Source organism: Anguilla anguilla, chromosome 12 (genome assembly GCF_013347855.1).
Source record: "Anguilla anguilla isolate fAngAng1 chromosome 12, fAngAng1.pri, whole genome shotgun sequence".
Taxonomy (NCBI): domain Eukaryota; kingdom Metazoa; phylum Chordata; class Actinopteri; order Anguilliformes; family Anguillidae; genus Anguilla; species Anguilla anguilla.
The window spans coordinates 30,097,171-30,108,637 of NC_049212.1; the positions used below are offsets into that span (position 1 = coordinate 30,097,171).

Below are 11,467 nucleotides of genomic sequence, written 5' to 3' on the forward strand. Positions count from 1 at the left end.
AGAGTGCATGTTTGTGTGTGAGTGTGTGTGCGTGTACACGGCCGTGCACAGTGGCAGAGTGGAGTGTTCAGTAGTTTGTTCAGTAGTCACAGGATTTATGTGTGTGTGGCACTTTTGGCCTACCAGCCCTGTAAGCGTAGCACGTTACCTGCACTATGGAGTGGGGTTCAGTGTGGAAGCGCTTGTTAACACTCATGTCAGCTGAGCATGTGAGCACACATGCCTTCACCTTTCGTTAATTCATTCTACACTGGCTGCTGTGAACCACTGGCGGTCTTGTGTCCCGGTTCTGCTGTATGCTTATGAAGTCAGGCATGATGTGAGGGCTCCAGCTGTCAGGTCCTGTATTTTGTCTCTTCAGAAGCTGACAGTTAGCATTGGGTGCAGTTCTTACAATGCTCTCTCTCTCTTTCTCTTCCTCTGTCTCTGTCTCTCTCTCCCCCCCTCCCCCTCTCTGTCAGTACATGTACTTCCTGTCCTTCCCTGATGGCCGCCTCATTGCTGGCGTTGCCCTGTGTCAGTCCTGCTTTATTTGGTCAGCCTTGTACACAGGCGTCCTGGTGACAGTTGCTCAGCAGTGATAAGCACTTCATCTGGCTCTAGTAGCAGGGAGAGTGGTCTCTTAGCCAATGAGAAATTCCTTCTGCTCTCTAACTGAGCTTACTCAATCACTTCACTGGATTTGATTGGTCCTTGCTTACGCATCCGTTATCTTGGTTTACAGCACTGTTGTCACCGGGCACGTTCACAGGTCTGATAAACTGCTGCCAAGTGAGGCTGCCTAACTGGGATCTGTGTCCTCCCTCTATACCCCCACCCTCTCCTGCTTGTGTGTTTGTTTGTTTCTGCACCAATCCCCACTTCCTTTCTCCATCAATCCTATCCTTTCTCTCCCAATCCACACTTTTTTTATCCGTAAATCCCCTCCTTTCCCTACTAATCCCCACTTTCTTTCTCCGTCAAATCCTTCCTTTCTGTACCAAATCCAAATGATTTCTATCTGTACCAGTCCCCTTTATTTCGGTCCAGATCCACCCATTTCTCTGGCACTTTCTGTCTTTCCTCCCTTTGAGTGAGTCGCTACCTGCACCTGTAGCTCAGGGAACCAATCAGTTCACTTCAGTGAGAGAGTTTTTTCAGTTGAATTAAACCAGATAGGCAGGGAAGGAGGTGTGTGTGTTACGTTCGCTAATAAGTCTGAAAGGGTAGCTGATCAGTGTGGAAGACTTTGTGATGGTTGAGTTTCTCCTGTGAACGTCAGCTTAGGTGGACAGGCTTTCAGGTCGTGCTGATTTGCGGGCTCTTCAGACGTAGGCGGAGCTTAAGTGCAGGACATGTGACTGGTCATTCTTTACCGGGGTCTTGGACCAATGAAAGGCCACACATTTATTACATTGTGTCCTGTCATTCCATTTGAAGTCATCCCTAATGATGAAGATGAGAATATATTTGCGGCACGTGTTGCTGGTGAATCCAAAAGTAGTATTAATCCAAATTAATACTTGGCAGCTTTATGAGGCACTTTGCAAAAGCTAATTCACACACAGCCTTTTGAGTTCTGTATCAATCCCTGCAGTCTCTTTCCTGTGTGCTGACGGCTCTTGTCTGTGATAGGCTGAGACCGCTGCCAATCGGATCTGCAAGGTGCTGGCGGTCAACCAAGAGAATGAGCACCTGATGGAGGACTATGAGAAGCTGGCCAGCGATGTGAGTAGCTGTCTGACCCTGCTGTCAGGCCTGTATCATTCCCCTCTCTTTCAGTTGCTCTCTTTTGAAGTGCATCACTAGTTCCATTCAGAAGCACTTTCTAAGAAACAAAGGCCGTAGTATGTTGCCATAGCATCTATATACAATGGGAATCTCTCTCCTCTCTCCCTCCCTCCTCTCTCTATCTCTCCCTCCCCCGTCTCTCTCTCCCTCCCTCCCTCCCTCTCTCCCTCGTTCCTGTCCCCAGCTTTTGGAGTGGATCCGGCGCACTATCCCCTGGCTGGAGAACCGCGCCCCGGAGAAGACCATGGCGCAGATGCAGCAGAAGCTGGAGGACTTCCGTGACTACAGGCGGGTGCACAAGCCGCCCAAGGTGCAGGAGAAGTGCCAGCTGGAGATCAACTTCAACACCCTGCAGACCAAGCTGAGGCTCAGCAACCGGCCCGCCTTCATGCCCTCCGAGGGCCGCATGGTGTCGGTGAGGAGACGCGTCACGCCCCCGTCCTGCACGCCACGCCCCCATCCTGCACGCCACGCCCCCATCCTGCAGGCCATGCCCCCATCACGCCCCCGTCGTGGACGCCACGCCCCCCTGTCACACCCCCATCCCGCACACCGCACTGCATTTCCATCTCCCACCTGCCGTAGACAGCAATGGGCCACATTCCATTGAATTAGTCACATTAAAGATCTCTTATTGTGGGCTAGCACTGTTGTCTTGTGCTGCCTATGGATACTGCCTCTGTTGTCTACCTTCTAAAGCTCCTTCTGGCCGTCCCTAGTGTTGTACTGGCATGTGTTTTATGTTTGTATCTGGCTCCTTGGTTGATGCTGATGATTGGTGCCTCTCACGCAGGACATCAATGGGGCGTGGCACAACCTGGAGGGGGCTGAGAAGGGCTATGAGGAGTGGCTGCTGAACGAGATTCGCCGCCTGGAGAGGCTGGACCACCTGGCTGAGAAGTTCCGCCAGAAAGCCGCCATCCACGAGTCCTGGACTGACGGTACCCTCAAACGCAGGCCTTCCCTCGCTTTAATTCTCTTCTGTCCTGGACTGACGGTACCCTCAAACACAGGCTTTCCCTCGCTATAGTTCTCTTCTGTCCTGGACTGACGGTACCCTCAAACGCAGACTGTCCCTCGCTATAATTATCTTCTGTCCTGGACTGACGGTACCCTCAAACGCAGGCTGTCCCTCGCTATGATTCTCTTCTGTCCTGGACTGACGGTACCCTCAAACACAGGCCTTCCCTCGCTATGATTCTCTTCTGTCCTGGACTGACGGTACCCTCAAACGCAGGCTTTCCCTCGCTATAGTTCTCTTCTGTCCTGGACTGACGGTACCCTCAAACGCAGGCCTTCCCTCGCTTTAATTCTCTTCTGTCCTGGACTGACGGTACCCTCAAACACAGGCTTTCCCTCGCTATAGTTCTCTTCTGTCCTGGACTGACGGTACCCTCAAACGCAGACTGTCCCTCGCTATAATTATCTTCTGTCCTGGACTGACGGTACCCTCAAACGCAGGCTGTCCCTCGCTATGATTCTCTTCTGTCCTGGACTGACGGTACCCTCAAACACAGGCCTTCCCTCGCTATGATTCTCTTCTGTCCTGGACTGACGGTACCCTCAAACGCAGGCTGTCCCTCGCTATAGTTCTCTTTTGTCCTGGACTGACGGTACCCTCAAATGCAGGCCTTCCCTCGCTATGATTCTCTTCTGTCCTGGACTGACGGTACCCTCAAACACAGGCCTTCCCTCGCTATGATTCTCTTCTGTCCTGGACTGACGGTACCCTCAAACGCAGGCTGTCCCTCGCTATAGTTCTCTTTTGTCCTGGACTGACGGTACCCTCAAATGCAGGCCTTCCCTCGCTATGATTCTCTTCTGTCCTGGACTGACGGTACCCTCAAACGCAGGCTGTCCCTCGCTATAATTCTCTTCTGTCCTGGACTGACGGTACCCTCAAACGCAGGCTTTCCCTCGCTATGATTCTCTTCTGTCCTGTCCATCTTTCTCTCCATCCCCTCTCTCCTTCGCTGTCTCTGCTGCTCTCCCCGCTTTCTCTCTTCCTGTCTCTCCCTCTTTCTTTATTGCTCACTTTCTCCTTTGTACTTTTTCACTGACCTTCTCATGAGACCCTGACCAGAGGGAGCCTCTTTCCTAATATACTCTGTTTGTGTCTTGCACAACTGTGTCCCCTCTCTCTCTGTTCCACTCTCTCTCTTTTCTGCTCTCTCTCTGATACACCGTCTCTGTGTCCCTCTGTCTCTGTGCCCCTCTGTCTCTGTAATGCTCTTATCTGAATGGACCCGCCCCAGGCCCTGACCCCTCGTTGGTCCCGTGTCTCTCCCCAGGTAAGGAGGCCATGCTGACGCAGAAGGACTATGAGACCGCCTCCCTCTCCGAGGTGAAGGCCCTGCTGAAGAAGCACGAGGCCTTCGAGAGCGACCTCGCCGCTCACCAGGACCGCGTGGAGCAGATCGCCGCCATCGCACAGGAGCTCAAGTGAGTGAGGGAGTGAGTGAGGGAGGCATAGAGGAAGAAGAGGGAGGGATGAACAGAAGGAGGCATGTAGGATAGAATTAGGGTTGAATGTGGGTGACAGGAATGCAGTGGCTGAAAAGGGAGGTGGGAAAAGAGGATGCAATTGGAGGGGTGAAGTGAGGAATGCTGGGGATGAGGGAGTGAGTGGAGGGTGTGAAAGCGTGGAATGAGGGGACAGTGAGGTAAATGCTGAGGGTGACTGGTACCGAGTGAGGGGACAGTGGGGTACATGTTGAGTGATTGGGATATTGACTGAGTCTCTCTGCTTGTAGTGAGCTGGATTACTACGACTCTGCCAGTGTGAACAGTCGCTGCCAGAAGATCTGCGACCAGTGGGACGCCCTGGGGTCTCTGACCCAGAGCCGCAGGGAAAATCTCGAGGTACACGCGCACACGCACTCACTCACTTTTACCTAAGTCCAGCTGTCTTAGGCCCATAAACACTGAGGCGCTCCTGCCTCTGGCATTGTGCAGTACCATGTTCTCACTTCGCCCGTTCTGGGGAATCGTGGACTGTTTTACCCAGAAGTCTATTAACCGCCAGCCCGCCCTGCTGTCTGTCCCTCACAGAGGACAGAGAAGCAGCTGGAGTCCATCGACGAGCTGTACCTCGAGTACGCCAAGAGGGCGGCGCCATTCAACAACTGGATGGAAGGCGCAATGGAGGACTTGCAGGACATGTTCATCGTGCACAACATCGAGGAGATCCAGGTGAGGGAAGGAGACTTCTCCCACACAGCTCAGCTTCTTTGAACGTTTCGTCAGATTGTGTTCGCCTTGTTTTTCTGTCTCCCAAGAACCTTGTGACCAGTCATTTTCATTGGTTCATACTCATACTAGGTCACCTCAGTGACCTTTGACCGCTGACCTCTCTTCCTCTCCTCCCTCTCTCCCCTCAGGGCCTGATCAGTGCACACGAGCAGTTCAAATCCACCCTCCCGGAGGCCAACAAGGAGAGGGAGGCCATCCAGGCCATCCAGGCGGAGGTGCAGAAGATCGCCGACTACAACGGCATCAAGCTGAGCGGCAACAACCCCTACACCGCCATCACACCCAAGAGCATCGACAGCAAGTGGGCCAAGGTATGTGTGTGTGAGAGTGTCAGTGTGTGAGTGTGAGTGGGTGAGTGAGCGTGTGCGTACGCATGCATGCACCTCCTTGTACGTGCGTGCATGTGTGCACTCCTCTGCATTCAGTTTGATGCGTTACCTTGAAAAGCTCACATTAAAATTCATACCAGTTTCCATTGACTTCAGAACTGACTTTTGCTCTGGCTTTGGCGCCACCTGTGGCGATTGCTGGCACTGCAGCACTCATGCTGTCAGCGGAGGTGTGCCAGGTGTTTCTGACTCTTGCGCCCCCTGCTGGTCTTCCCACAGGTGGAGCAGCTGGTGCCTCAGCGCGACCAGGCCCTGCAGGAGGAGCTGGGCCGGCAACAGTCAAACGACCACCTGCGCCGCCAGTTTGCCAACCAGGCTAACATCGTGGGGCCGTGGATACAGAACAAGATGGAGGTCAGGGGCCGTGCCCGTCTAATACTGCACTAACCTTCCCTTATTCTGCGTGTTTATGTAAGGCATTGGGGAGAAATGCCAGTCGAAGTTATGTAGCGACTGTGTTTGGTACTTTATAAGTAGCCTGTTGTAGTTCTTATGTAGCGACTATGTGTTTGGTTCTTTATGAGTAGCCAGTTGTAGTTGTAGTTCTTTACCTTCACCTCCTGTCCCAAGAACAATATCAGAGGTATTTTTGTACTAATTTCATAATTTTACAGTGTGTGTAAATTATGCGTGTAGATGTTGACAATAAATAGGTATAAGGTCTAAGACATCCCCTGACATGGGAGTGAAATTGAGGAGCCTTGTTATGTTCACCAGTGGTCTCAGTGAATAAATATGTGTGTGTAGGAAATTGGGCGGATATCTATCGAGATGAACGGAACCCTGGAGGACCAGCTGACCAACCTGAGGCAGTACGAGCAGAGCATCATCGAGTACAAGCCCAACATCGACCAGCTGGAGGGAGACCACCAGCTCATCCAGGAGGCCCTGATCTTCGACAACAAGTACACCACCTACACTATGGAGGTATGCCCTGCCTGCCTGCCTGCCTGTCTGTCTGCCTTTCTGTGTCTATCTGTGTGTTCCTGTGTGTCTGCACATCTGTGTGTGTGTGTGTGTGTGTGTGTGTGTGTGTGCGCGTGTGTGCGAATGTGTATTTCTCTGTCTTTCTCTGTATGAGTGTCTGTCTCTGTTTGTCTGTCTGTCAGTCTGTGACATCTGTCATCTTCCACCGATACTGTCTAGACCATGGAGATGCACTGAGTCTGTCTCTTCCACAATATTTGCATTGCCTCCGTCACAGTGTTCTTTCTGATATTGTCTGATCGTATGGCTGCCCCTAACTAACTCTCTCTCTCTCCTTCCCTCTCCCTCCCTCCCTCCCTCTCTCTCTCTCTCCCCGTTATCAGCACCTGCGTGTGGGCTGGGAGCAGCTTCTCACCACCATCGCCCGCACCATCAACGAGATCGAGAACCAGATCCTCACCCGGGATGCCAAGGGCATCAGCCAGGAGCAGCTCCACGAGTACCGCGCCTCCTTCAACCACTTCGACAAGGTCAGGGGCGCGGGATGGGGCGGGGCGGGGCGGTGCAGGGCTGGGAGGGGCGGGGCGGGCCCAAACATTCACATTCTAAAAATTATGATTAACTATAATCATATAATGAATATAATGACAAAAATATCTGCAAGAATAAATGAACATCCGTTATTTTATTTTTCATTCATACTGGCAGAAATGACCTAAATTTGCTGACTAGATTGTATTTTTTTCTGATCATTTAATCCTTAAAGTTTTTCTGATTGTAATTCTTATGCAGTAACGGGTTTTTAGTCGTGATGCGCAGCGATGATGTTAACAGTTACGGAGTGAAGCCTCTGACAGAGCCGTTGAGCAGACGCCATGTTAGTGTGGAGCCAGAGAGGCGGGGTGTCGAACCCCAGCTGGCTTTCAGCCACTCACAGAGCAGCCCTCCTCCACAGCCTCATCACCTCAGCTTCATTACTGTGTTAAAGAGCACATCCTGGAGGTGTGCAGCTAATGGTGGACACCGATCTGTCCGTCTCAAGGGCAGGGGTGTGATTGGATGTAGAGCAGCGAGGAGGCGGGAGTAGCATTCGGATTTGCGATAATCTGGTTGGCATACAGCAGCGTGCTTCTTCTGACTGATTTGGGAAGATACCCTGTGCGCATTTTGTCAGAAACCCCTCTGCATTTTAATTGTGAAGTAGACGTACAGTGGAAACACTGTTCAGAGAGTTTGTGTCAGTTCGTCCTGATTGGATGTCAGCATGTGTCAGTTCGTCCTGATTGGGTGTCACCATGATGCCATGTGTCATCGCCAGTGTCCCCATTGGTCACGTGACTGTTTCTCATCAGCCACCTTGGCATTTTCTAACATCCACGGCATTTGCCTCCAACCCCCTTTCCCCCAACCCCCAAACTGCATCTCCTCATGTCTCCATGGTCACCATCACCTCCATGCATTCTGCGGCTCCATGATCACCCTCCCACCGTCACCTCCTGCGCCGCGATTGGTCGGGGCTCCCCTGTGGCCTGCGCTGCGATTGGCCGGGCCTGTTGACAGGATCACAGTGGGGCCCTCATGGCAGAGGAGTTCAAGGCGTGCCTGATCAGCTTGGGCTACGATGTAGAGAACAACAAACAGGTATGAACAGAAGGAGAAGAGGGCGCGTGAAGGAGGACTGGCCCTCCCTGTGGTGGAGGGGGTCGGCGTATTCCTGCTTCTGCTGTTTGGAGGGGGTCCGCGCATTCTTCCCTCAGCCTCTCTGCACTGCCTGCTCCAGCGACCCGCTGTTTCGCCCGATTTAAACGCCTTTCTTAACTGCTCTGCTTTTTGTTTTCTTTTTACCTCCCTCCTTTCCTGCCCCCTATTCCTCCTTTCCATGCACATCCGCCGTTCTCTCCGTCTCCTGATCCGCCTCTGTTCTCCATCGTCTTTCCTCCACCCGTCTCCTGCCTCCATCCCTTTATTTTCCCTTTCTCCACCTGTTCCTCATCCTCCCTCCACCTGTCCTTACCTCCTCTCTGCTCCCTCCTTATACACCGCTTCCTACACCCTCTCTCTCCATCCCACCCTTGGCTCCATCCTTCTGTTCCTTCCTCACTCCCTTTCTCGCTCCCTCCTTCCTTCCCTTCTTCTGGGCACAGAAGCGCACGGGGATGATGGACAGCGATGATTTCCGCGCTCTGCTCATTTCCACTGGATACAGCTTGGTACGCCTGTTTCTTCATCTCCTTCCTCCCCCCTCTTCCTCCCCACTTGTCTCTCTCCCCTTCTCTTGCTCCCCCCCTCCTCTCTCTCCCTCTTGCTGTGTCTCTCCCCCCCTCTCTCTCGGTCTCTCTCTCTCTCTTGGCCTGCCGCACTGGTAACTGCCTGCATGCACTCGCTCTCACCTGCACTTGCACCTGCACCTAGCAACACACGCTACAGCCACGCCCTTTTCTCTGGCCACGCCCCTTACTCTGGACACGCAGCAGTGCTTCAGCAGCTTAAAGCAGCTTTGTGAACTGTGACCTGAGCTTGTGACCAAGGTGCAGGTTTGATTCCCGAGATGTGAGGCATTTACCCTGAGCTAAGTGGTAATTACTTGCTTGTTTTAATTGATCATATGTAGTTTTTTAGCCATTCTTACCCACTCCTACCAGACTTGGTATGGTTATCAGTACATACAGTGTCAGTCCACACTAAATGGTAGTAGTTTTTAAACATTTGTATTTGAGTAATCATATGCACGAAAGTGGATAGTTTAATGTAAATGCACTTACTGTTGTACAGTATTGCCTGTGTCATTGTAACCATTTGAGAGATTATAGTCACTGACCTTAGGGCTCATCCACTCTTACACACACCTCTTGTGCCGAGTTGACCTCTTGCGCTGGTTTCCAGGGCGACGCAGAGTTTGCACGCATCATGGGCATCGTTGACCCCAACAACAGCGGTGCGGTGACCTTCCAGGCCTTCATCGACTTCATGTCCCGGGAGACCACCGACACGGACACGGCCGACCAGGTCATCGCCTCCTTCAAGATCCTGGCCGGAGACAAGGTGAGGGTCATTTTCAGCAGGGACTATGGGGGTGAGTGGGCCGGGACTGTGAACTTGTGAAACTCATAAGTGACCTTGAGTTAATGCATTATATTAAAGTTACGGTTCTCTTTCTGGGGGCTTTGGATATAATGTCCATTTTAGTGCATATTCCATTGGCCATGGGAGGGAGAAGGGGTGGGGACAGTGATAGTGTGTGTGTGTGTCTGTGTGTGGGGGGGGGGGGGGGGGGGGATTTCAGAAGGGATGGTGACTGTGAGCAGACTTTCTCAACTTAATTGAGACAGACAACGCTTTGAATGTAGGGTATTCCCGCAGACTGACTGCTCTCTCCCCCCATCAGAACTACATCATGGCGGAGGAGCTGAGGCGGGAGCTGCCCCCGGACCAGGCGGAGTACTGCATCGCCCGCATGGCGCCGTACGCGGGGCCCGACGCCGTGCCCGGGGCCCTGGATTACATGTCCTTCTCCACCGCGCTCTACGGGGAAAGCGACCTCTAAGGGCCGGGCCGGGCAGAGGCTGGGGGTAGAGGGAGACCAAGGGGCCACACAGAGCAGTCTGCACCCCTCCTCAGTTTTGGCTTAGCCTGCTGTGATTGGGTGGTGTGGAGACCAGGGGGGCGGGGGGGGGGGGGAGAGTGTGTAGAGCCATTGGCTGGTGGTTTAGCTCATTTGCATATTGGGTGTGCAGAGGCCTGCAGCAGGTGTAGAATCCTGGGAAATGGATGCCGACTGCTCTGCGCCGTGAGTCCGATCCGTGCTCCCCTACCTCTTAAAGGAGGGACCAGGCTATACTGATGCTACTTTTTTGTTTTCGTTTTATTTTATTTTTTTTGCCGGGTGGGAAGGGGGAGGGGGCGGGGTCATCAAAGGGGCGGGGCATATAGAGAAGTGCGCAGTAAGGAGCACAGAGAGAGCTATATAGAAGGATTGGTTTAAACAGAGAGAAATAACATGGATCCTCTTAACCTATTTTGCTGGAAAAAAGCGGAACTTGGATATCTAACCTCAACTTTTTCTTTCTTTTTTTTTAGTATTTGTTTTTTCCCTCCAGCAAATGTGAGTTAACAGGTTCAGCGCTGTACATACTTATTTTTCCAATTTACACAAAAAAATGAGTACATTACGGTTGCAGGCCTTTAGAGCTTCAGCAAAAGAGTCCTATCAAATCATGGAATACGAAAAGCACACTTTCACAATGAGCCCAGTACCGTAGATAGGTTTGAGTCCCCATTTGGACCTTTTCTTTTTTTTTTTTTTTTTTTCTTTTAAAGCCTTGTGAGAGTTTCAAAAAAATGTCATTGAACAATGTCATAATTGAGAAGAAGAAGAAAAAACCTCTGTCAAGTGAATCCAACTGAAATAGCGAATTGTGAAATCAGAGGAGTACTAACAATGTGCCTGTGTGTTTTTTGGGGCTTACAAACCCTGCTTATTTCTCATCCTTCTCTGTGTCTCCATCTCTCTGTCACGTAAGTGGAGTGTGTGTGGCTGCAAAAGGGGAAAACAGATTCTTATTAAACATTCCATTATGTCTTAATAATATAAGGAAATTACTGTCTGATCTATGCAATCGATTTTCAGTTCATAGTCTATATATATTCTATTCTATCACCGTGTTCGGAAAATATGGGGGGGAAAAATACAGTGGGGGAAATTGAAACTTCAGCTTAGAAATGGAGTAAATGAGATGCTTTGAAATGAATGTGTGATGTTTTATGAATGGGGAGTTAAGGGGGGAGGGGATGGGGGAAGCTCTTGGGAGAGGGACCCAAAATGAGAATACTTGGACCAAAAGCTTGTTCTCTTTTTCCGCAAGGTTACAAAGTATTGAACTTTGGAATTGTTTTTTTTTGTACTCTTTATAATATCAAACCTTATCTGCTGTACTGGCAACTACAAAACAGCCTTCTGTCTCTTAATGAAAATGAATTTCACGTGCACACATAAAATTTCCTTATAAAACATTACTGGTTTGATTGTTGTCTGTGTGTGTGCATACGTGCATGTTGAGTTTTTTTTTTCCCCCAACTTCTACATCAGGAGCCACATGTCTTTTACAAAGGGTTTTGTTCTAGACCAGTGC

The 11,467-nt window shown here is 51.1% G+C and overlaps 1 protein-coding gene across 5 annotated transcripts in view; it reads left to right on the forward strand.

Annotated features, from left to right (window-relative positions):
• The window catches only part of actn4 (actinin, alpha 4), a 53,876-nt gene extending 42,525 nt beyond the window's left edge, over nt 1–11,351 (forward strand). For 2 of the 5 annotated variants that reach the window (XM_035386586.1, XM_035386585.1), the window contains exons 9-21: nt 1,615–1,707; nt 1,955–2,185; nt 2,564–2,711; nt 4,062–4,212; nt 4,524–4,632; nt 4,822–4,962; nt 5,151–5,333; nt 5,631–5,765; nt 6,159–6,338; nt 6,722–6,868; nt 8,483–8,548; nt 9,222–9,380; nt 9,724–9,882. In XM_035386586.1, coding sequence (XP_035242477.1) covers nt 1,615–1,707; nt 1,955–2,185; nt 2,564–2,711; nt 4,062–4,212; nt 4,524–4,632; nt 4,822–4,962; nt 5,151–5,333; nt 5,631–5,765; nt 6,159–6,338; nt 6,722–6,868; nt 8,483–8,548; nt 9,222–9,380; nt 9,724–9,882 — 1,902 coding nt within the window. Of the gene's footprint in view, nt 1–1,614; nt 1,708–1,954; nt 2,186–2,563; nt 2,712–4,061; nt 4,213–4,523; nt 4,633–4,821; nt 4,963–5,150; nt 5,334–5,630; nt 5,766–6,158; nt 6,339–6,721; nt 6,869–7,898; nt 7,980–8,482; nt 8,549–9,221; nt 9,381–9,723 lie in introns of all 5 variants that reach the window. The other 3 variants (XM_035386583.1, XM_035386584.1, XM_035386587.1) reach the window with 2 other exon arrangements.
• The last annotated feature ends 116 nt before the right edge of the window (nt 11,352–11,467 follow it).